Source organism: Myiozetetes cayanensis, unplaced genomic scaffold, assembly GCF_022539395.1.
Source record: "Myiozetetes cayanensis isolate MyiCay16 unplaced genomic scaffold, myiCay2020 scf5-8, whole genome shotgun sequence".
Classification (NCBI taxonomy): Eukaryota; Metazoa; Chordata; class Aves; order Passeriformes; family Tyrannidae; genus Myiozetetes; species Myiozetetes cayanensis.
Genome location: NW_026087742.1, coordinates 2567548 through 2591035, shown reverse-complemented (window position 1 = coordinate 2591035; position 23488 = coordinate 2567548). Strand labels below are relative to the sequence as shown.

Sequence of the window (23488 nt, the reverse complement as noted above, 5' to 3'; positions counted from 1 at the left end):
GCGTGTTAAAGGCTCACCAAACAAATGTTTGATGCACAATCAGTGTGCAAGCCATATTCTCTCAATATATTTTTGTTCTCATCTCTGGAGTGGCAGTAGGAGGTAATTAGAACCGTCAGTCTCCAGCTCAGGATGCAACACAAAACCAGGGGGCAGGGAAAAGGAGGCAATTTCACATCTTTTACATCACTTCAGTAAGAGTATGACATTTTGTGCATTGTATAAAGCAATTCACTTTAACCCTACTTAACTAAAGCTCCTCTTTCATCGTCGTTATGCCCTCAGGTGTCAATACACTCTTCAGCTGCTCTCTCTCAACGAGATAAGAATTATCTCATTGTAGTGAAGATCCAGAATGTGTTGAAAAAACAGGATTAAAAATGAATGGTTTTTATGCAATTAGGAATACTGCACAGGTTGAAAGTTAATTCCTCGTTAACACATATAATCTAACAGGGAAAGTAAGTGCATTTTTAAGTCTGTGAGTCCTACTGAAAGCAAAAAGATTATTAATGTGATTAAAGTTAAGGTGACTTGTCAGAGAAAAGCATAAAAGTGTATTTGGACCCAATTAAGAATGTAACTAAGGAACATGACCAACTGTAACCTATGGAACACTAAAAGCACTTAAAACACCACCAAAGGTCAGAAGGAAAAGGAAGATCCCATGATGGCCAAATCTGCCATCTCTGTTTTTCTCAAAAAACTCTGCCCAATCTTACACTAGGTTCCATATCTCTAGCATAAAATCTTTTCACAAACTGGACAAGTAATAGCAAATAATTAATAAAAATAACAGCAACAATAAAAATGATAACGACGTCAAATCCTTCCCCCGGAGGAGCAGCCAGGAAGAACTCTGTAGCCTTCAAGATTGCAAACAGCTACAGTTTAAAGCTGAAGAGGCAGCAAACCAAGTGGACAAAGCCTAATTATGGAAAACGAAGAGATCAAGGGCGTTTATGTACGTGCAGTTGTAAGAAGCAACGTGTCACCTTGCCGCCGCATTGGTGATTATTTTCAGGCTGCTGGGATTGCGGATCAGCTTGTCCAGGATGCTGACAATCTGCTCAAACTTGGGCCTGTTGTTCCTGTCTTTCTGCCAGCAGTCCAGCATCAGCTGATACAAGGCGGCTGGGCAGTCCATGGGAGGCGGCAGGCGGTACCCTTCATCCACAGCCTTAATCACCTGCAGCAAGGAGAAAAGGTTTTTGAGAACTTCGAGGCACTTAACAACCGACTTGACTCGCTTTTATCAGTTCTGTGAGCATTAACGTGGACATCCCCGTGTTCAAACAAACGTGTTTATTCACTAATTGCCTCCTCTGGTTTATCTGCAAAGTAAACCAGGCAGCAGATTAGACACAGAGGGAGGGGAGCTAAGATACAGGGTGTGACTTTGAGGAAGGTGAGTGTGTAGAAAGGATCTCCAGAGCTCACACTCAGTTGAACTAAATCCACAAACAAAAAGCTGCAGTTAGCGGGTGATTGCTTAAGTTTGCCGAGCTTCAAAAGGTCTTGAATTTCTCTCCTCAGCACACACTTCCCACATTCTCCAGTGGACACTGCACCCCCAAAAACCAGCAGAACGAACAACCTACCCTGCGGAAAAGCAACCTCCCCTCTCAGGGGACATCCTGAACCCAGAGGCAGATCTTGGGGATGATCTCACAAAGCCAGAAAACACTGTTAAAACTCACCTGAAGGAAAACTACACACTTCCTACTGGGCAGTGCCAGCCTAGTTCTTGTATCATTTTCTCAGACTGATAAAATTTGTCCAGATTGTCTATATTTTTTTAAAACTTCACACACACACACACACACACAAGACTAGTTCAGAATTTATGCTGTTCAGAAGCTTTTTAATACAACATTTTCAATAGAATCTAACATCTCTTCATCAGGCCTACCCCAGTGTATTCAAAGTAGAAAATGACAAAGCCCTATTCTGTTAATCTTTCCTTTTTATCTGGATCAGTTGATTGAAAAGCAGGACAAACTATTCTGAGTCAGAACAGGGGTAGGGAAACAGTTTATGGTTTAAGCAGCCATGAAGGAGAGGCACATAAATAGGTTAATCCTTCTGTTTCTGATTTTAATGCGATATTCTTACAGGCATTCCAGTGGTATGTCAGCCCATGTAACAGGATACATTCATCTCCACAAACAATAGAGAAAACGTTCATGACCAATTAATAGAAAAGCATTGTTTTCTGCAGAGACCTGGATTCCAGAGGTATTCATTTGAAAGAAAGTTTTCTTCTCTTTTTCTTTGTTTCATATAAAGTACTACAGAAAATGTCTGACTACAACTGTTATGGACTATTTTTTTCTTTAAATTTAGTGCTAGTAACAATATATATCAACTCCTTGGAAAATCTATTTGTATTAATGACTGCACTTCAGAAAATTTGGTTCATAAGTAATTCCCCTGGAATAAATTTAAAATTAATAAAGCAACAGAAAAAAAGAATCAAAAATAGATATAATAAAAATCTTATTTGGGGAAATGTTATGCTTCTTTAAAAAAAACCAGGGAGAGATCCATTAATCATTTGGATTGCAGGCTTGGACAGTTTACTAATGTAACAAAGAAGCCAGTATTGGAAGTCGTCTAATCAGATCACTCTACTCTTTTTTATCCATTGATTACTTCCAGAAGCATTTTGGTTTCATTAAACTCTTAGTAGAAATGCTTTGCTTCTCTTTTTCACAAGTGCCAAGAGCAATTTATTCTGTGTATTTGACATCTACAGAAAACTTCTCCAGCATATTATACGAGTGGAACCAAAGGGGATCAACAGAAATTTAGGAAGGCTTTCTAACAATAAGCTAAGGAATGCAAAAGGCAGTGACCTCACTGCAGTGGAATCCTTTGAATCATCCTACAGAAAACCACCAGCGTGATAAAATTCCCTATCAGAGCTCCAAAATACCCTGCTACAAAGATGGTGGCTCTTTGTTAAGTTGTAATGAACTTCTAGTTGACCAGGGAGGGGAGACTTTCATCTCCAACTCTCATTCAACGTCAACATCCAAAACTCGGAGCCACCTGCTCTCGTTACGCTCCGCTTCCCTTCCCAGCTCGATTCTTTACCTGACAGCATCACTCAGATGACATCCACACTTACATCTTGGTTGGACATCTCCCAGTATGGTCTCTCTCCGTAAGACATCACCTCCCAGAGGACGATCCCGTAGCTCCAGGCGTCGCTGGCCGACGTGAACTTCCGATAGGCGATGGCCTCTGGGGACGTCCATCGGATGGGAATCTTGCCCCCCTGGGAGCAGAACAAAACAACACACTCTATCTGACAGCACTGCAACAAATATGATTTTGCATGATTGACTATTTTATCCCTGAGATTCTCAATTGTTATTATATTGGTGTAAAAAAACCCAAACAAAACCCCAGAATTGAAGGTACCAGTACAATTAACACTGCACTTGGGGGAACATCTCTCTCTGGTTAGGGGCCACCAGGTTAAAACTAGTTAAATGTGCACAAGCAACCTCAGGTTGAGTTTCTGAAACATGAAAATTAGAGGAAAGAGACGATTCCTAGTGGTGCCAGCTCTGACAGAGGTTTTCAGTGCTGATTTGTGAGTCAGGCATGAGAAAACTGAGCTCTAAAACATAGCGGTGCAAAACTTGTGACTGAAAATTCTGGAGTGAATACATTTGAATACAGGAAACTGGAAGAGTTTGAAGTTGTTTCCAGTTGTTCTAGGAATACACAACAAGTACAGAATATATTCTGAAGGTTTCACTCTAGACTAGCTATTTGCAGCACCTCTCCATCCCCACTATACCACAATCCTACACCTGTCCTCACAGTAACCTGTGTGGGAAGGGAGTGCTCATATTTTCACTGAGTAAACAGCAAGAAAAAAAAGATTTAAATATATTAATGCTTTGCCTACACTCCCATAAAGTGTACCTGCTCTGAGGGTAGCCAGACACTCACCAGCTTTACAGGGACTAGCATGGTTAACAATAGAAATGCAGACATTATTAGTGTTAATTAGAAACCTGAATACAGTCTAAATAAACTGAAGCCTGAGCATCTTCATTTTAATGGCTAATATTGCCAAAATTAAATTAGGTGTAAGTAACACAGACAGGCCTTACTCAGGCCATAATTTAGACCCCCAAAATGTCACTATAGATGATTTAGAGGCTTGGCAAAGGTGAGGGAGGGAATTATCTTGGCATATGGTTTTCATGCATCCCATTCTATTTATCAGGCTCCCCACCAAAAGGAAAACCTTCATTTCACACTCAACCCTTAAAATTTAGTAAACACTGAATTTAGACATGGGACCAACAAATAGGACAGAGAAAATAAATGACTGTATTTGGAACCACCATTTTATCACTGAAGCCAGATGAAGAACTATTAGATGATGTTCTTCAGTCATGAAAAGTGCCTTGTATTTTCTATTCATTATAAATTTATTCACCATTCTCAGTGCTGCTCCAGAACATTACCAAGAACATAAAAATGACTGTATTAGTAAGAAATATGATACTCTCTTTACAAATGGCCAGGGTCCCTTAGTGAGTCCAAGGAAAGCTCTCCTGTATCCCAGTGTTTTCACAACAACTCCTCTTACAGTTTTAGATGTTGAGCTGATAAAGAAATCAATATCTCTTTCTCAAACCTTTTTTCTGCACGTGCTAATAGTGAACTCTGATTTCCAGTCATTAATGCCAATTCTGGGGGAATGCCATATCCTACATTTACACAGAACCCCCACCACATCTGCCAGGCCAAGGTGGCCCAAGTTTGGAGTTTTCAGAATACTGCTCTCTAAAAAACTGAATTTCCACTGGTGGTTTCAGGCTCGCTTTTTAGATTTCATGTCAAGATACAAAAATGAAGCTCTTCTTGCTTAACCCTAGAGAAATCATTGCCAGATACCACACACAAAAATGTGTTCAGGGCTAGAATATGAGTGCTTTAGACCAGGGCAGGAAATATCATATTTGATAAGAGGTACCTTTGTAATCTCTTGTAAAACATCATTTATGCAATTGGAGAAACAAATTTACCAAAAAATTGACTTTAATTAGTCTCCTAACATGTTGGGTCTGTTTTATTGCAGGAAGATTACAAACTCAATGAAACAAAGTTCTTCTGGCTTAGCTTTGGTGAAAAAGGAAAGTGCATCAACCCTGAATTCCATTACAAGGAGTCAGTGGCTTTCAAATTTTCTGTGCTAGGTCTCAGTTGTAATCCTATACAAGCCTACAGATACATGCAGCATTGCCATAAACAAGACAAAAATAAGAAGAGTATTAAAATGTACTTAAAAAAAATCAACTGCTACTGAGTAGAGTATAATACTTCAGTTTTGACGTTCTGCTCCCAAATTTATCATAAAAATGTCAACCTTATATTTGGTTATTTTTGAATAATTTAAAAACAACAATAAAAAAAGCCTGGTAAATACTTTTTGGACAAATAAGCGTTTTAACACAAAAACAATTGCCCCCAAGGGATTATGCAACATTCATGTTTTAGCAGATGTTCAAATATCAATATATGCAAAAAATCTGAAGAGTTTTATCAAACTACATGCATAGTTTTCTACTGCCATTAGCTTTGAAAATTGTAGTTCTTGCTGTATTTCATGTACTCTGTTCTAAAATCAAAAGCCCATGATCATTCACAGCATTAGAAAATGCCTTTCTCTACCCTATTTTTGAGAAATAATCAACTCTTTTGAACAAATATAACATTTTTCTGCTTTGCCAGAAATCAGGACATTCTTTGTAATATCCTTTGCCAGTATCAAAGATATCTTACATAATAAATAAATATTTATTTAGTTAGTTATTATACAGAAATAAATAAATAAATAAATAAACCCAAACACTTTCTCCTAGACCAGAGAGTTGGAAAAACTAAGCTCCCGTAGGTGTTTCTTTCCTTGTCTCTTATTTTTTATCCCCCTTTTCCCCAGTCTCCTAACATTTAAATTTCTGTGATGACACCTGCTAATACTTGCAATATATCTAGTGATTATTTTCTGAAGATAAATGCAGGGTTTATACATTTTTGTCGTGGTCTCCCCCTTTCAGGCCGTGCTTATCACGGAGTCAAAGAAGCCGCCTGAATTTGAGTGGAAAGAAAGCTTTAGTATTAGAAATTGTAGGAGTTTGTTCTTGCAGCCCAGAATCCCAGCTCAGAGAACCTCTCTTGGGCTTTGAAATCAGTGAGCCAGCAGTAACCTGAAGTTTTATCTGCTGTAGATGGAGCTGTGATTGCTGCCTGGCCAGCATAATTCATCCAAAGCCAATGAAGTCCTCGATTTATTTCTAGCACGTCTGGCATTCCAGCACAATGCAGCTGTTTCCAGGGCCTCATAACCCATTCCAGTATTCTGATTTATAATCTGCTACAGGGTGACTGCCACAGGCACCTAAGCCACGGGATCAAGAAAAATGGATTCTAACAGAATAGACCAGAAGAACCTCGCAGAAAAACCTGAAGGCAAAAGCCTGGCATTAATTCATTACACCAGGACAAAGGATAGTTCAGGAGGTAACTTGCTGGTACAGAACAAGAGTATCATATGAGTGAGACGAGCCTGACTTACCCTCTTCACATGTCTGAAAATTATCTGATGCTACTTGTCAGCTCCTTCCTAATGATTATTTTATCTTGAAGTTATCTCCTCCTTGAGTAGTCGGTGATAACAGAGCACCCTTTCTCTCCCTTTTGCTTATCAGGCAAGAGAGTTCATGGGGCTTTCCTTCCTGTCACACCCTTCAAAACATTCAGACTGTATTACAGTGGGTTTACCCTCCTCACTCTGGCCCTGTTAGCTGGGGCTGCAGGCTACTGGAATACTTGCCATCCAAGCACAGGATTTTTAGAAGTGATGTACATTTAATGAGAAGTTATCCATGCAAGGGTAATAACTGGACAGTGTTTTACATTGAAATGGCATGAATACCAGTGATGTAGCTACCTATGCAAAGTTTCTCTACAGATTACCCAAATATTATGTCTTTGGGAGACATAATTACAGTCCCTCTACAAGTGTGATGGTTTAAATTTACTTCCACTTCATGCTGTGTCATTAGTCCACCCGCCTGTCACACAGACATCTAAAAATAACAAGGATAAAACAGATCAATTTGACAATGACAATTTTAATACAATCTTGGCCTTTCAATTAAAAGTGAATAGATATGGAGGACGGAGATAATTACAGCACATCCCCTCAGGCACGAAGACTGAGTAAAAAAAACCACCAAAAAATCCAAACAGTCAATCAAGCCTGATTCTCATCCTGGCTTTGCTTCTGTTAACAGGCAGACCCCAGGCTGCCCAAGGCCTTTTGTGGCATTGTCAGTGACAATAATTCAGGAGGCAAAAAAAGACCCTGTCAGGTAGGAAAGTCTCTCCCAACACCCTGAATTTCACATCTGAGCTTGTGATCTTTGCTTCTCGTACAATAGCACGGATATCACGGATTATGCACTGATATACAAAGGGATATATCAAGTATTGAGATATAAAAGGATCCATGATCATATCCTTTATGCAAAGCTTCAGACATTGTTTCTCAGAACAGCACAGCATAAAATTTCCCCCAGTCGGTGGTGTGGATTGAAAACCTGGGGGGTTTGACTGGGCTTCTTGGGGGCAGATCAATCCTCACACACAATTATGAATTAAAGCAACGGGATCATTCTCAGGCTTAGGCATTTAGAGGTGGAAAATAAGGGTGGAAAAGAAGCCTGAATATATGAACCCTCCATCTTTGCAGCTAACTCTGTAAATTTGCCTAGTAACACTGACAGTAAATGGGCAGCTGGGAGCAGGAAAAGGTGGAGGGGAGGAAAAGTCTGTACCCATCAATATAACACAAACTCTTTCATGTTTGAAATGGTAGCTATAATTTAGATTTTTTTTTTTTTTTGGTCTTTTCAAAGATCTTCTAAAGTAGTTGTCACCCCATATTTTTAAAGGCATGAAATAATTTGGGATGGTGCCATATTTAGGCATGAAATAGTCTGGGATGGTGCCATTGTTTTAAAAAGTGTCAGTATTTTTGTCTTGGCTTTTTTTTTATATACGATTAGGGCTTGCAAAATGCACTGAGAGCAGCCTAGGAAATGGTCCTGTGCTTTGTGATGTGACTAAGCAGCAGGAACATGAACTACTCAGCTCTCTGCCAGCGGAGTGAAGCTCTTTCACACTTGTGGTCCCCAGTTGCTTAAGCTGGGGATCAAACATACCCCGTGGAAACACTTGACAAGTACACAAGACTCACTTCAAAGGAAATTAGGTCAAAAATTGCATAGCAAATAGCTTTGTTTTCCTCACAGAGCCAGGATGTGGCAGAGGTACATTCACAGCAACGACTTCTGAAGAAATTGGATTTATACTGGGTTGTATTGGAAGGTTTTAATTACCTGAGGATCTTCCTGCAGCAGTTTGCACATACACCATAACTGCCAGATGGAGTTTACTAAACACAGATGATTACACTTCACAAAATAGTTGTTTCCATCTGATTTCACTGTCTAATTGCAAAGAGGCAGGTAGGATTAGGAAAGAGGGGACACGAGATAAATATTGCTGTGCTTGGTACTGGGCCAGATTAGTGCCCTGTTTGGGCACCACATTTAAGGAAAATGTGGTGAAATTGAAAATAATCTGAAGGAGACCAGCAAGAACAGCAAATTTGGGAAAAAATGTTTAGAAAAGAAAAAAAATGGAGAGATGTGGGTGAAGAGAACAGCATCCTCCATGCATCTAAGGAGGTGTTTTAAGGGGGAGATCAATCTACTGCCCATGGCAGTGGTGGCAGGACACAGAGTAATTGCTTTAGTACCTCCTGGGGGAGGGATGTTAAATCTGTGACTAGACAAATACTAAAAATACTACGCTTAAAAGTGTTTACCTTGGGGACAGTAATACCCATTGCTTTCACAAGAGTTTTTAAAAATAGAGCAGGCAAGGATCTGACTCAGCAATACACCTCTGGCTGGGCTGCAGGTCATTTTCTCCAGAGTAATCCTTGCATTCTGTGAATATTTATTATTAATGCTGAACCTATACTGGGCATGAAAGCTGCTTTCTCCTACTAATGCCTCTTTATATTAACCACGACAGATCTCTGCAGACAGTTCTCCAAAGTGCTATATGTTGCATATTCCATACAACATGACAAAGCCTATCAGATGTCAAAGAAAACACTGAAAGGTCAGGTAAAGAATAGAGTCGTTATGCCTGGTAAGTTATGAAGGTATGATTGACAAATATTTATCTATAAATGCACGTGTATATAATGGGTAAGAAAACAGCTAGGGTTTCTTTACTCATTTGTCACGTGTTAATTTTATTTCAGTCATGAAGTAGACAGCAATGAAACTACCACAAGAACTGATTGCTCCTGTCAGCGTTCAGGAATGAAGGAAGCCCCAGAAAATCCACATTATAGATTGTGCTGATACACCCTAATCTGGTTTGTACAGTGGAGATGAGATGATTACCAGAAGCAATGCAAATACTGGATATTAACGTTCCTTCTTTTCCTAAAGTTAACAAAACCCACTTGCAATAGCAATAAAGGGAACAATCAGATATCCCAGTGTAATATGCATGCACACAAAGCTAAAGGCTCCCACAACAAACCAGGAGTGTTATTCAGGTGAGAACCAGAGGTGCAGCAAAAATGTACTCAGAAGACACTGTGGCTTTCCTGAAATTTTCCCAAGCTAACACTGTAACTTCCAGGGAGCTTTTCAGACTGGATGAAATTCAGAAAAGAAACAAGCAGTAGACTACACTGTGGACAGTCCCCTATCTGATAAAAGCTTCTCTAAAGATAACACAGAGCTAAGTCTTCTTCTTGGTATCACTAAAAATGAAAGGTAACATTTGGTACATATAATATAAGAAGGAGACAGTACAGGAGGTTTATTACTTTGTTAAGCAAGATTGATTTTTTTTGTTTTACTTAAGTTTTTACTCAGTTGGAAGTACAACAGCAGGTAGAACTGATACACCCTTGAAGAACAGTGATATCAGTAAGATCCAATCACACATATGTCCCATCACACTAAAAGACACACAAAAAACCCAGATGGGTAGGATTTTTTTTTTTTTTTACTGTGTGGGAGTTAAATCAGCAGTGCAACTAAACATGCTCGAAGCACACATGAAGTTTTAGATTACTGGGTGCCAAACCAACTCAGGCCTTAATTATGGTGTTCACTCCTTTACACATCCAGAAGAAACAAGCTGAGCCAAGAATTTTGCATACTTTAAAAAAGTAGTCCACCAACAGACATTATATTTTTCACCTTCTATCTTCTCCAAGAGATGAAATCAAAAATAGAGCTGTGATGAGCTTCTGGTTTATTGAACATCTCTGGCCTCTCCAACACAGCCTCAGGGACCCCCCAATCACATTTCAGTCTCTGTCACAACCAACAAGAATTTTAAAAGGACGAAGAAAACACAGAAACTCACCCTGGTGGTGTAAGCAGCTTCTGGGTCATCTTCCAGCACACGAGAGAGACCGAAATCGGAGACTTTGCACACCAGGTTGCTGTTGATGAGGATATTACGAGCAGCCAAATCTCGATGGACGTAACCCATGTCTGACAAATACTTCATGCCAGATGCGATGCCTCGGAGCATCCCCACCAGCTGGATGACTGTGAACTGGGCATCGTGCTTCTGGAGAAACATTGGAAATGTCATTTCAGAGGCTGCTCATGTTTTCCTACCCCACACAGGACTTTTGGCAAAGCCCCTGGCAGCTCCCCCGGTGAAGAGCTCACGAGTCAGGCGCTGTGATTTAAATGCCACACGTGGAACCACGTCGAGCTGAGGGGGATCATCTCCCAGGCAGATGAGGGAAGGGGGACAGATTTGCAATTCAGATAAAAAAAAATTCATTTTCCCCCTTCTTGCTGCTGTCAGAATTTTAATTTTCTAGATGGGACCTAGATGTGTGAAAGCAGCACATAAATCTGAAAGTCGTGTGTGCTCCTGAGACTGGAGTGTCAGGACATTGGAGAAACAGATGTCCAGCTTCCCTGAAAGGCCACAGGAATTCTCAGTGAAAATCCCAGCCTTACCCAACAGACTAATTAATGTTTTCTATTACACAAGAATTATTTTTTTTTAACAAAAGCAAATGCTGAGCTGAGTCAGTGGCTTTCAAATTCCATTAACTTTAAACTGATTCCTCAAATATTTCCTCAACTTCAGGAACACAAAAAAAATTAAAACACACTGTGACTTAGCCTAGACACCACTGGTTGCATATATTTCTAATCATCCCCTTCTAGGTGCATGGTTTAAATCTCCCAGCTTCCACTAATCTGTTTGTTAACATCCAGCTTTGATATCGGTACACAGTTACATAGACAATAGGACAACAGTGTGGCTCTCAAATGAATTCCCCCAGTGCTGTAAATGTATCATCACAGGCACCTCTCCAAGTCTTCCTTCTGCTGCTTCCAGAATTTTATGAAATGCACAGGAGCTGGCTCTGCCATGTGAGGTGATCTCACACGAATCAGTCTGCAAGGCTGATTGCATTCGTCTCATTTTTGATTAGTACACTTAGGGGCAATATCAGCACCGTAAATGTTGGACAAATACATGCAGCGGAATGCCTAAAGAGTCTCTCAGAATTCCCCTCCATGAAGAGAATTTTTATAGACCCTGCAAAAGGTTTATCTAGAAATCAGAAGGTTTTTGAACATGAACAGAATCAGATGTTCAGATGGCAATGGGGAAAGCAAACTAACAAGTTTCAAAAGGCATTTATTAAAAGGGTTATATGCCCTAATTGGCCAGTGATATTAATGAGTCACAAGCTTCTTATCTATGCTTCCACACACCAGGAGTAACAAGAAAATCACACTCAAATGAAGGAACGAGCCGAACAACTGTTCTGTACAGTCAGAAATTACTCTCCTTTCCTCAGAGGAATTTCTTCAAGGATCTTAAGCCTAAACAAAATATATATATAGTTCAGCAGGGATATATTGCATTCAGCCACACTGACACATTATTTATATGCATTTTACATGCTCCAGTGGACACCATAACATATATAGTACATACTGAAACTGAGGTTGACAACTGTATTGCCTTTTGGGGTTAAATGTCTAGTTCAATGTTACAAATTTGGGGGATAATGTCAGTCAACCGTGGCGGAACCAAAGCAGTCTCCCAGCCACAGCTGAGTTTTGCCCTAACAAATTAAAATTAAACTAGTGTTTCCCCTCAGATGGGATTTCATTTCTTCTGCACTTCTTGTTTTGCCACGAGTAAATCTCGGGTGACACGGGGAGCGCTCAAATTTTTTTAGGCTCGCTACCAACTTTGACAGAAAACAAAGATAAATCAACAACATTATTAGCGTGCCTAAGGTTAGAGAAAGAAAACAGGCCAATAAACTTTGCTAGCTGAACATTTCTAACATCTTCAGGTATGGGGTTATCCCTAAACTTTTCATATTTAGGGAAAGAGCTTTTGACTCAGTACTATTGGTTTACTGATAAAATTTCCACAGATCCGTTCATTTTGGAAACCACTTGCTAAGACACAGAGGCTGCCAACAAATAAGCATAAGTGCATTACAGATGTAATTCAACCTTCAGAAAAACAATTTTCCTCTTTGTGTGCCGGAATGTTGTTCTGTTTTGTTCATTTCTGATGGATCTGATAAACCAGTGAAACCAAAATGGTCTTTGCTTTTTAATAATGCTTACTGCAAGCAGTCAAAATAGACCTGAGGATCCCAACCCGGCTTTTCTGAGCACATCACAGCACACACCAACCAAAATGGAAATAATGAACTACCAGGCAACAAGAGCTGATGATGAATCAGAGCAGAGTGGCAGTAAATCCAGCACAAGAGCCAGTTCTGCACCATTGAGTTTCCTATTGCACTCACCCGGAGGAAGCTGTCCAAGGAACCATTTTCCATATATTCAGTAACAATCATAACTGGTTTACCTGCAAATAGATTACAGGGGTAAGGCATTCAAAATTAACATGTAATGACCAGTAAAAACAAGCATTTCAGAAATGTTCTCCCTGGTCTGCACAACAGAGGTGGCAAAGACCATGGAACGCTGCTCTGCTGCATGGGCACAATAAATACATTCCTCAGGTAAGGGAGAGAATAAACAGAGCCCACTGAGGCCAACAGCAAAACCCCCTCTCCCTCGGGAGCGTATTTTTAATGCATTTAAACTGTTTAGCTTCTGTATTTTGAGGAGGAAGCTGCAGCTTTGAGGAGAAGCTTCAGTATTATGAGCTGAGGAAGATGCTGGGGTGGGGATAAAGATGGAAAGGAAGGTGCAGAATAAAACACAGGGCACTGGGAAGAAAAGCAGAGCTGTGACGTGGTTATGTTCCAGGCCAGCCCTCCTTCCAAGCAGTCCTGGCTCCTGCTGTGGTGGGATCACTGGCAGCACAAACCTGGATGGGAGCTCTAAGGAAACAGCCCTGTGTCCCTGAAATTCCTCTAATATCTTTAAAAAAAATATTCAGAGCAGTTTTTGAAACCGTTCTTCCTATCCTGGGGTATTTTGTAACATAACCAAGTCTTACATGAAACTCTGACATGTTGGGGAGCAACGAAGGCAAATATTAAAGTGATTACGGTGATGTTTAACGCACAAAGGTCACTGCCCTGCTAATATTTTACCATCATGTGGATTTTATTATTTCATAATATTTTCTAAAGCTTTGTTTGTTTTCTCTTTGTGGGAGAGAGGGAGAGGTGGGTGAGGGCATGAAGTCATTTAAGGAGATGAATTATTATTTCACATATAATACAGGAAGGCACCTGACCATAAAAGTATGATGAAGGTTTGCACATTAGTATAGCAGTCATGGTGAAATTTTAGCTCCTAAAACTGAACAGCATGATGCTTGAAAGAGGTATCCAGTTTAACTAAAAACAGAAAAGTCACTAACAAAGCAAAGTAAAAGGTAACAACTCTTTTTTTTTTGTTAGTTTTTCAAAAATACAAGTTCTACACATGGAAACACTTAAAAGAGAAACAGTAATTTCAAAGAATAAGCTTATTATAAAGAGAAGACAACCCTTTGTCCTCTTTGCATGGTTTAATAGGTTTAAATATCTACTTTCTGTGGTGTACACATGTTGTATCATTTGCATATGACACAGGACAGATATTTCATATCTGATGGAATCCCACTAATGAGTAATTGACAGTCATCAATTAACTAGTAGGAAATTCTCCACCAAAACATTATTCTTGAATTATGAAGGAGATGGTACAGATAAAAAAATCTAACAATGTAAAAGCTAATAAATCAATCAATCAATCAATCAATAAATCTATTTGTGCTTTATCTTGTTAGCAAGAAATGCATAGTTCAGGCAGAAGTCCCTAACTTGCAGTCTGTGTGTAATGTTACCCCAAAGGGATTTCTGGTAACACCCAGAACAGGCTGCTGGACCTTTCCAGTGGGGTTCTCCAAAGCTTTCCAGGATAAATCCACGTACCTCAGAACCAGGAAACAATTGTCTGGTTTCTGTATGAAGTCAATGTTATGAGACTTATCAGAGGATTTAAATTAGAGTAAGAAGATATGGCTTTCAAATTATTACAGGGAAGCAGCAGGAATATATAGAACAGAAATCCATGAGAAGGAGGGGAACAACTCTGCACTGGAGCAAAGGACTTCTCGTACCAAAATGGGCCTGTTAGGGGGATTGTGACAATTACAGTTATTGGGAGTTGCTTCAGATAATCTGTTTAGTGTGAAAAATAAAAGAATTACTAAGGGTCACCTGTCAAGCAAAATTTGGTTAATGAATAAAAGGTCATATCTCCTGTTTATCGTGCATAACCTGTGCTGAGAGTGAACCATCAAATACTCCACAAGCTCTCTACTGAGTGCTAATGCCTTTTAGGTGTGACTTAATAGCTATTAGTAAAAAATATGAACACTCGTTAACTTGCTAATAGAGTATATTGGTTTGTTTAAAAAACCAAACCAACCCAAATTCAAACCCCACAAGTTTCTTGTCCTCCTATCACCTCACAGAACGTTAAAGAAATTAAATTATTAACTTTACTTGCAGCAAAATGGAGACAAAGAGCTCCAGAGCAGATTTCTCAACTCCTGCACTGAAGCTGTCCGGAGAGGGTGGTGTATCCCTGAGGCTTTTATTGACTCAATTTGGGAATATTCAGAGCTTGCTGTCCCCACAGAGGTGTGACAGGCAGCTGGCACTCCTGACCCCCCCAAGCAGACAGGACCCTGCTGTGAAGACAGTTGAGCAGCAAACTTACTCACAGTCACTTATACAGAATACAGACGGAATTAGTAATGCACATTCGAGAGCAGTGCACGAATTCCTGCATGGACAGCAGTTAAATTATTTTCTCAAGTGCTCCAGGAATACAAAAATGTAACAAAATAGATTTTTAGCTCAGCTGTGTACAGAGTGATGCTGGTGTTTCAAGTGATTTCGTGACTGCAAATCTTATTCTGGCTGTACAAAGAGTGTGTCATTCATTACAAAGCAGGAGATAACCTTCATTTACACAGGCAGACCTGGCAGCCCTTTCCTAACAGGGCTGTGAGACCTAAGATAAAAAATAAATTCTTTTTTATTTAAATCAGGGAAATAGACTTTCATGAATCACACCTAGATAAATTATAATAATAATAATAATTATGTATCTTCATAACATATAGGGTTTTACATACCTGTCACTAACTGTTTTCAGACATAAACTGGTGGGGTTTTTATTTTATATACTTTGTTGCAGTAGGCTTTGAAATTCTTTCATATCTATGTTTGTGAAACCTCGAACCAAGCAATTAAAAAAACCAAAACAACCAAACCCATAACAAAAACCCAAAGGCGTATTTAGAAAATGCCTGTAAGTAAACATATCTATATAATCACAGAAATAAAAATCAATATTACTGCTGACAGCTTAAAGCCCTAGGACTTCTTTTTTTTAGATTTTCACTAGGATGTCTAAATTCTGGAGCATCAAGATCTTTAAAAAGCCTAATACTGGTATAGATTGAATATCACATGGAGTTCTTCTTCTGCATGAAAACCACGTAGGAGAAAGGTTTGGAATCATTTAATAATTTACTGGTACCAGTTGTTGCACCCAGGTAGGCTGTTCATTAATTGCTGCTAATGACAAACCTAATGATACAGCTGAGAGCAGAACAGAGATCTTCAATGCACTCAGGAAACCTTAACACATCAGACTCCACAACTCTTGCCAGATTATCAGCCAGAGCCTCTTAGTTGCTTTGTACCCATTTGTAGCTTTGGAGTTTATTAAACCTGTCAATTTATTATTGAGTTTCTGTGCTCTTCAGAAATGATCCTTTTTCCTCCACCTTGGCTATATTTTTTTTTTTTTCAAGCACACTGCTTTTATTGCCCAATTTTCCCCAGCTCACCAAGCCGGGGTAAGCTCTAAATTCTTTTCTAAGTTCTCAGCAGCCTGAGAGCAGCAAGACAGTGCAGGTTTGTGCAGCTGCTCTGTGGGCAATTGCCTCGAACCCCACTCCTCATTGGATCCATCAGTGTGGGTTTCACATGGGTAATTTGTTTTTTCCTGCTCCTGAGGAAACACAATGTACATTGCAAAAGACAAGCTGTGTGTTCCTGCTGTTATCTCTTTTACAGGATGTTTGGTACGCACTGGCATGGTCATAACATAAAACATTTCTGGAGGGGTTTGCAGAGCATAGACATGAATGATTTAGGGTGTTTCTCCGGGTTTTTTTCCTTTGAATGATCAGCAAATGACAGGACATGACACTTCCCGTGCCAAACAGATGTCCCTGTCGTATCTTACTTTTAGTGACGACTCCTTCTAGCCGGATGATGTTGGGGTGGTCAAACTGTCCCATGATACTTGCTTCCCCCAGGAAGTCCCTCCTCTGCTTCTCTGTGTAGCCCACTTTCAGGGTTTTGATAGCCACTGAAATTTCCTTTTTAGAAGGCAGCTTTAGGCGTCCACTGCACACTTCTCCAAATTCCCCTGGAAAAAAAAAAAGAGCAGGAAAGAGACAAAAGCTGAAATGTAGTTATTTCACAGGGATTTAAGAATGGAGACTTAGCCTTCAGGAAAAGCCCCTAAAAAGTGGTGTTTACTGAGCAGAGGAATGCATAAATGAGCTCAGAAAATTCCCCTTGTGCTTCTGTTGATGCACTTTGAGACAGCAGCAGGAGATTTAACTGATCAAGAAGTATCAGAATGGCAGAATGGTTGTACATTCTTGTGAACACTAAACTGTGCATTTCTACCAAACAGTGACAGTACAGTTCCAAGTTATTTAACTTCTGCAAGCCAGAATGATTAGTATACTAGCACACTTTATCAAGAGTAAATGCTGCTTCAGTTCAAATACCAACTCCAGCCCAGCACTGTCAGAGCTCCCCCAAAAAGGAAGACCAAAGAACATCTTGAAAACAGAAGGAAGGGGGGGAAAAAAGGATTGAAATAAAGCTTATAGGGTCCAGTTTCATAGTCCATTTTCTTGATGTTTTAATGGTCCAAAAAGCTAAGCTTTTAAAACTATTGTTCAGTTACTGTCAATGGAGAAAATATGCATAATTTCAGCAAGCAGTCCAGCAATCAATCCTTCATTTAAAACCAGAATTGTATATCTGATAGTGGTCTAACTTTTGTGAAGGAAAAGTTAAACCCATTTAGCCATGGCTGAACAGTTTAGAACTTGAGTGATTAATCAGATGCCCCAAGTATTTCAAGGTTACAAGATGCTCCAAGAAAAAAAAGTTAGACCCTTTCTAAGCCCTGATTTTAAGAGATGAGGGTGATGGCTTTTCATGCAATGCCTTCCTGAGGTGTTTATTTTTAATTATGCTACACACACAAACATAAACCTGCCCTGCAGAATGATGTGTTTATTTACATGTGGAAGGTAAATAGGTATTGTTTAGGAGCGCTGTTCATGATATAAAGATATCTCTTCAGGAGACCCTAATTTCTTTTTAAATGGGCTACTTAGTACATCAGTGAATGGCATTTGCTGTGCATTTAGGGGACCAGTAAAGGAGGACTCTGAAATCAGCTGCTCCCTTTCCTTTTTGCTGTGTTTTAAATCCTGCTTGTACTGCTGTGCACAGAGCACTCTCAGCGTTGGGGAGGCATCAAAGCTGAATGTTTCACAAACCTCCTGAACATCAGGGATGCTCTTAATCCTCGCTGAGGCATTGCAAACTTTCCCAATACATTCATGGACAGGTAGTCCCTAAATTATTGAAATACTTTGATCAGCAAGATGTTATGCTACAAGTATATTTCAGCTTGGAAAGAAAAGCAAATGCTTGCTTCCTTGTTCAGCAAAGTACATCTTTAAACCTACCCCAAACTGAGAAAGTGCTTTCTGTAGTATTCTCTTACAGTCCAATCGGATTTAAACTCCTTAAGTGATTTGCTGAACTGAATCCATAAAAACAAGTGAGTTATTTAAAAAAAATTACTGGAAAGAAAAATCTGAAAAAGTGGCTCCTGACCTCAACTTTCTTATGTTTAGGCTCCCATTAAAATCCCTCGAGTTTTTCTTGAGGTCCTTTTGGACAAGAGTATTTCCTGACTGCACTTGTGTGTGTTTTCAAAGCTATGTAAGCTGCCCTCTATTCTCAGAGACTTCTTGCTAAAGCTGGGAAAACCACTTGGAAAATACTTCTGAATATCAAGATACTTCTGAATATCAAGATTACTCGCCTGACTTGAAGGTCTCATTCCTTACGTCACGCTCCAACGCAGTTAAATGAACCCCTTCTTCTCAAATCACTGTCCTTTTTTTATGATTTCATTCACACTTGTGTTGCAAAGGACAAGGGCAGGGAAAAGACCAAGTCGTTCGCTCAAACAAGGCATTGACTCAAGCAAGAGGCAGGAAATGCCTTTCTGTTTTTTGGGGGAGGCAAGAAGTGTTCCTGAAGAAGCTGCCTCAGAGCCAACTCAGTCTGAGTGTAAAAGCTACCACGAGCTGAGTGTGACAGCAGTGTGAAGGAACAAACTCATTTTGGAAGCTCCCGGCACTCTACAGCCTGATTTTCATCTGTTCCTCCCTGATTTTCATCTGCTCTTCCCTGCCTGCCTCTTCCTGTTGGCACCTCTACCAACTGCTAACAGGAAATGCTAACTAGAATGCCATATGCACTTCAGGCTACATGAATCTGAGTTATGGGGCCCAAAAAATGGCATTATTACATCTTGAGTCCGTGTAGCTTCAATGTGGAAGACCTACAGAAACCCTCTGTCACTCAGGTGGTTACAGCACGGTGATAATAATGCCAGGCTCAACCCCCCCATGGCCATTCAATTAGGATTTGGACTTGATGATCCTTGTGGGTCCCTCCCAACTCAGACTTTTCTGTTGTTTTCACTGGAATGGAGCAAAGAGACTTGCTTTTAAAACACCTGACTCCTTTAGGACATATTCCTTTTATGAAGCTTCTCAGAAAACTCTTCCTCCATTTACAGAGGCCATATGTGGCAAATTTTGGTTTTCTTCTTATTCTAATATCTATCTTGTTTAAAAATAGATCAGAACAACTGAACTGTAACACATGATTCTTAGCAACCTGTTTTCTAGGTTCATATACTACACACAGCCCAAATTTAGAAAGCTTACATTTGTGAACAAAGGCTCTGAAAGTCCTGCAAGGAAAGACTCTGTTCCTGGACTTAACTTTACAATAACCTCCTTCTCTATCCTTACACTAATTCTCTATTATCTGCAGTAAGCAGAGCTTTGCTGCCTTGACTGAAGATGGTGGAGAACAGTGCACTCTTGTGGGGCAAAATTAAAACCAGCAAGGAACAAAAATTCAATCTTTCCAGACAATAACTTAACTTCAAACTACAAACAGTTGAGTAGCTTCAGTAAGAGAGGATAGACACCAATTCTTTTCCTTGCTGAGTGGTTCAGGAGATGCACTGAGTACAGTAGTGGGGTTCTACATTTTTCTAACTGAAAGTCTTTTGCTCTGCACTGTCAGCCTGCCTCTCTCACATCTCATGATTCAAATCATATACTTGGAGAGAAACAAAAAATTCAATAATAAAAGAACTGGGTTAAAAATCAACAGCACTTCCCACAAATGCTTTAATGTAGCAGGAAAGCTACCACTTCACGATCTTCTGACTTAATGAGACAATCTGCCACTTCACACAGCCTATCAGGAACTATTACATTGCATTGCAACACAAGACTCGGTGTAATGACACTTTCTGTAATCTGGCTCCTCTCTTACAAAATCTGCTCATTTCACCAGTTTGTTTTCTGTAAACCCAACAATCCGTGGCATCTGTGTGGCTCAGACAAATCAGTTATCAGACAGACAATCCCCTCTTCCTAAATCAATAATTCAAATGCGAAGCGGTGACCAAAATCAATCCAATGACCAAAGGTGACTGCAGCGTGATGGATTCTTGGTGACTGGTATGAAATGAGTTTGTGGTTTCACTCAAGGCATAATAGTCAACAGTCCTTTTAAGGGGAAAAAAAAAAGGAAAACATCTTCACAAAGCACATTTTCTGTTCTTTGCTGACAGATTTTAAAGAGAAGCATGGAAGTGAAGCTGAACAATCTTTTTCGCTCTCAACAGCGCTGCATCCAAGTGTGGTCTTGGTGTCCTTTGAAAAACTGCCTTGCTATCTTGCTTTCTTTGAGGAAAGAAAAAAGAAAAATAGAACTGTGTGCCTTTAACTTCTCACATGCACTGAAACCAGCTGTAAATAGGACCCGCTAATTTGAAGACTTTAGAACATTTTCTTTTCAGTCACAAGTATAAACCCAAAGATTTAAAACAGTATATGCAGCAAAAAAAGTATCTTTAGTTCAGTATATCTGGTGGTCATTACCTGCTCCAACTACTTTATCAATGGATATATTAGAAGCATCCAGTTCCTTGGCAAATTCATGCACAGCTTGGTTGGGATCCTCATATGTATGCGGATCTACATAAGTTCTCAGGCCTGGGAGTTTTACTGTGGAAAAACAAATTCAGAGAGAAAAAGTTGCTTAGACTTAATTAATCCTTCTAAAGAAAGCTCATGAGACAATAGAAACCCAGTCAATAGGAGAAAAAGGTATTCTTCAACTCAGACTGCTTTTTATGGGTCTTCAGGAATCTCGATACAGAGTAAACCCAGAGACACTAAAGCAATCTGCTCTTGTTGTATTTAACTGCTTTTTAAATATTAAAATACTCCTCACCCCTCCCATGTTGCTACATTTAGATGCTGCCTTATATTGTCCTTTTCAAAGTAATGACAAGGAGGCAAGGAACAAAATGTGTTGCTACAGCCAACCTGAAAAGTTCTTGAGACTGCATGAAGAAGAGCCCATTAACTCAAACGTTTTCTTTCCAAGTCCTCCAACAAAAAAAGAAACTAAAACCATGAAACATGGAAAAAAAAAGCACCCCCGACTCAATCCATCTGCCAGTACATGTAAGGATGTCAGAGAGTTGTTTCTTAATAAAAACTGGTTCTTAGTCCTCAGTCGCCCAAACATCCATGTTATTATTTTGTTCTCTACAGTTTCCTGGCCAGGGATTGTTTGTTTGCCCAGAGCAAGAATCGTTTTAAGGGTAGTTTCAAGCTCTCCACATCTCTTCCTCCAGTAGGACTAGAGAGGAAGAGACCATTCCCAACCTTTGCCTCCAGCAAAGATGCTGAAAACACAACCTCGTTCCCTCTTCCTGGCTCACAGCACTGCTTGTGTTTGGACCCAGTGCCCTTGTGGGCCTGCCTCTGCATTCATTTTATAACAGAAATATACTTTATGTTCAAAAAGTGAGATAACCAGCTTGAAGTTTTCTGCTTCTGACACAAAACCTACATTCCTGGACCTGTATTCTGGCTTTTCCTAGCTATACCAGTTGGTCTCGTAAAGGATATTAACTCTTCTTATAAACACTGCTTTAAACCACTCAGGAGTATCCTTTCCAGCTTGGCATTATGGTACTGCATCAATTTTGACAGCTAGAACAGTTAAAACCTTCCTCCTAGAACAGTTAAAACCTTCCTCCTAGAACAGTTAAAACCTTCCTCCTAAAACAGTTAAAACCTTCCTCCTAGAACAGTTTAATCTTTTTTGCTGGGATTACACAGATGGGGGAAAAAAAAAATCAATTTTATGGAGATTTATCGGCCTCAGAACTGACAAAGAAATTATAAAACTGAGTTCCCAGGCTAATTGCCTTGCAAACAGTGCAAAGTAAGAGCCATGTTCTGAACCAGCACACCAGGGCTGGGTGTGCACGGCCTTAAATGCCGACCGTGTTTCCTTCAAGAGCCTGATGATTACAGAATTACTTGCAAGTAAAACAAAAACTAATTGGCTGTATATTGCTGTTGGTTAAAGATCTTGTAAATGCTCCTTTCCTTCCACACTGAATGTACATTACAGGCTCCCTCATAACCCCTCAGTAAAAATAACAATTAAAAGCCTGCACCGTGGGGTTTTTGGCTTCAGGTTTTCAGTGCTGACCCCAGAGGTTCCCCGAGATCAGGTGATGGTGACTGCAAGGAGAATAATCCCTCCACGCTAATAATTAAGGGCAGGCTGCATAGTAACTGGGTTCTGTCATGAAATACAGATAATAAACACGTGCACATGTGTTAAGCTCTACTACTTTACAGCTCATTCTGCGCAAACATAATAATTTACATTTTCATTTTAACAGCACGAATTGCCCTAAAGGTAGCGAAAAAAATAAAAAGGGCCCAGCCAAAGAAGGCAAAGGGAAAGGATCTGAGGAGGTGAAACGTTTTTGTTCCTTTGAAGTGATATTATAGGATTTGTAATAAGGCTGCGGGGAATAGTTCATGGCTGGAGCCTTTTTAAAAGTAATTCAGGATAAACTGGCTGAAATAAACCAGCTGCTGTATTTAAGATGCTGAAAGTTTACGACAGCCATGGAAGTTCCTTTATCCTCTTTTAGCTCATAGGAGTAATTTTCTTATTCTTTGGGAGAGACTGCAATTTGGTAGATTAAAGCTACAACAGCCACACACGTACACACACACGAATTCTAACAGATAAATATCTGCAAGGGCTATAATAAATAATTTTCAAGAATTTCTGAGAGAAATACCAGGTCCATAACTGGCTCTGTTCTTACTACACAGTGAATCAGCATGGCACTGCTCAGAAAACAGTACATAAATATCTAAAACCAAATTAAAAGCAATTTAATCCACAGGAATTTAACAGCACTGACATGTTTAAGAATAGTGATTGCAACTTTCCATTGTGTGGGAGGAAAGAGAGCAAATTCTGACCTGTTATTTGTCCGTGACACTTATTTTACTGGCTGCTTTTATTTTATAACCTCATTAAATTTGGATGATGAAGCATTAATTCTATGGGGCCACATGTAACCCTATAGATTTTTTTTTTTGAGAATGGTTGGGCTGCATGAAGCAAACT

At 39.7% G+C, this 23488-nt stretch overlaps 1 protein-coding gene across 2 annotated transcripts in view; it reads right to left on the bottom strand.

Annotated features, from left to right (window-relative positions):
* EPHA3 (EPH receptor A3) overlaps positions 1–23488 on the bottom strand; it is a 183041-nt gene that overhangs the window by 14021 nt on the left and 145532 nt on the right. For both annotated transcript variants that reach the window (XM_050333637.1, XM_050333636.1), the window contains exons 10-15: positions 20914–21039; positions 16869–17054; positions 12947–13008; positions 10501–10710; positions 3134–3283; positions 996–1189 (exon numbers count right to left, since the gene is read on the bottom strand). In XM_050333637.1, coding sequence (XP_050189594.1) covers positions 996–1189; positions 3134–3283; positions 10501–10710; positions 12947–13008; positions 16869–17054; positions 20914–21039 — 928 coding nt within the window. The remainder of the gene's footprint in view (positions 1–995; positions 1190–3133; positions 3284–10500; positions 10711–12946; positions 13009–16868; positions 17055–20913; positions 21040–23488) is intronic.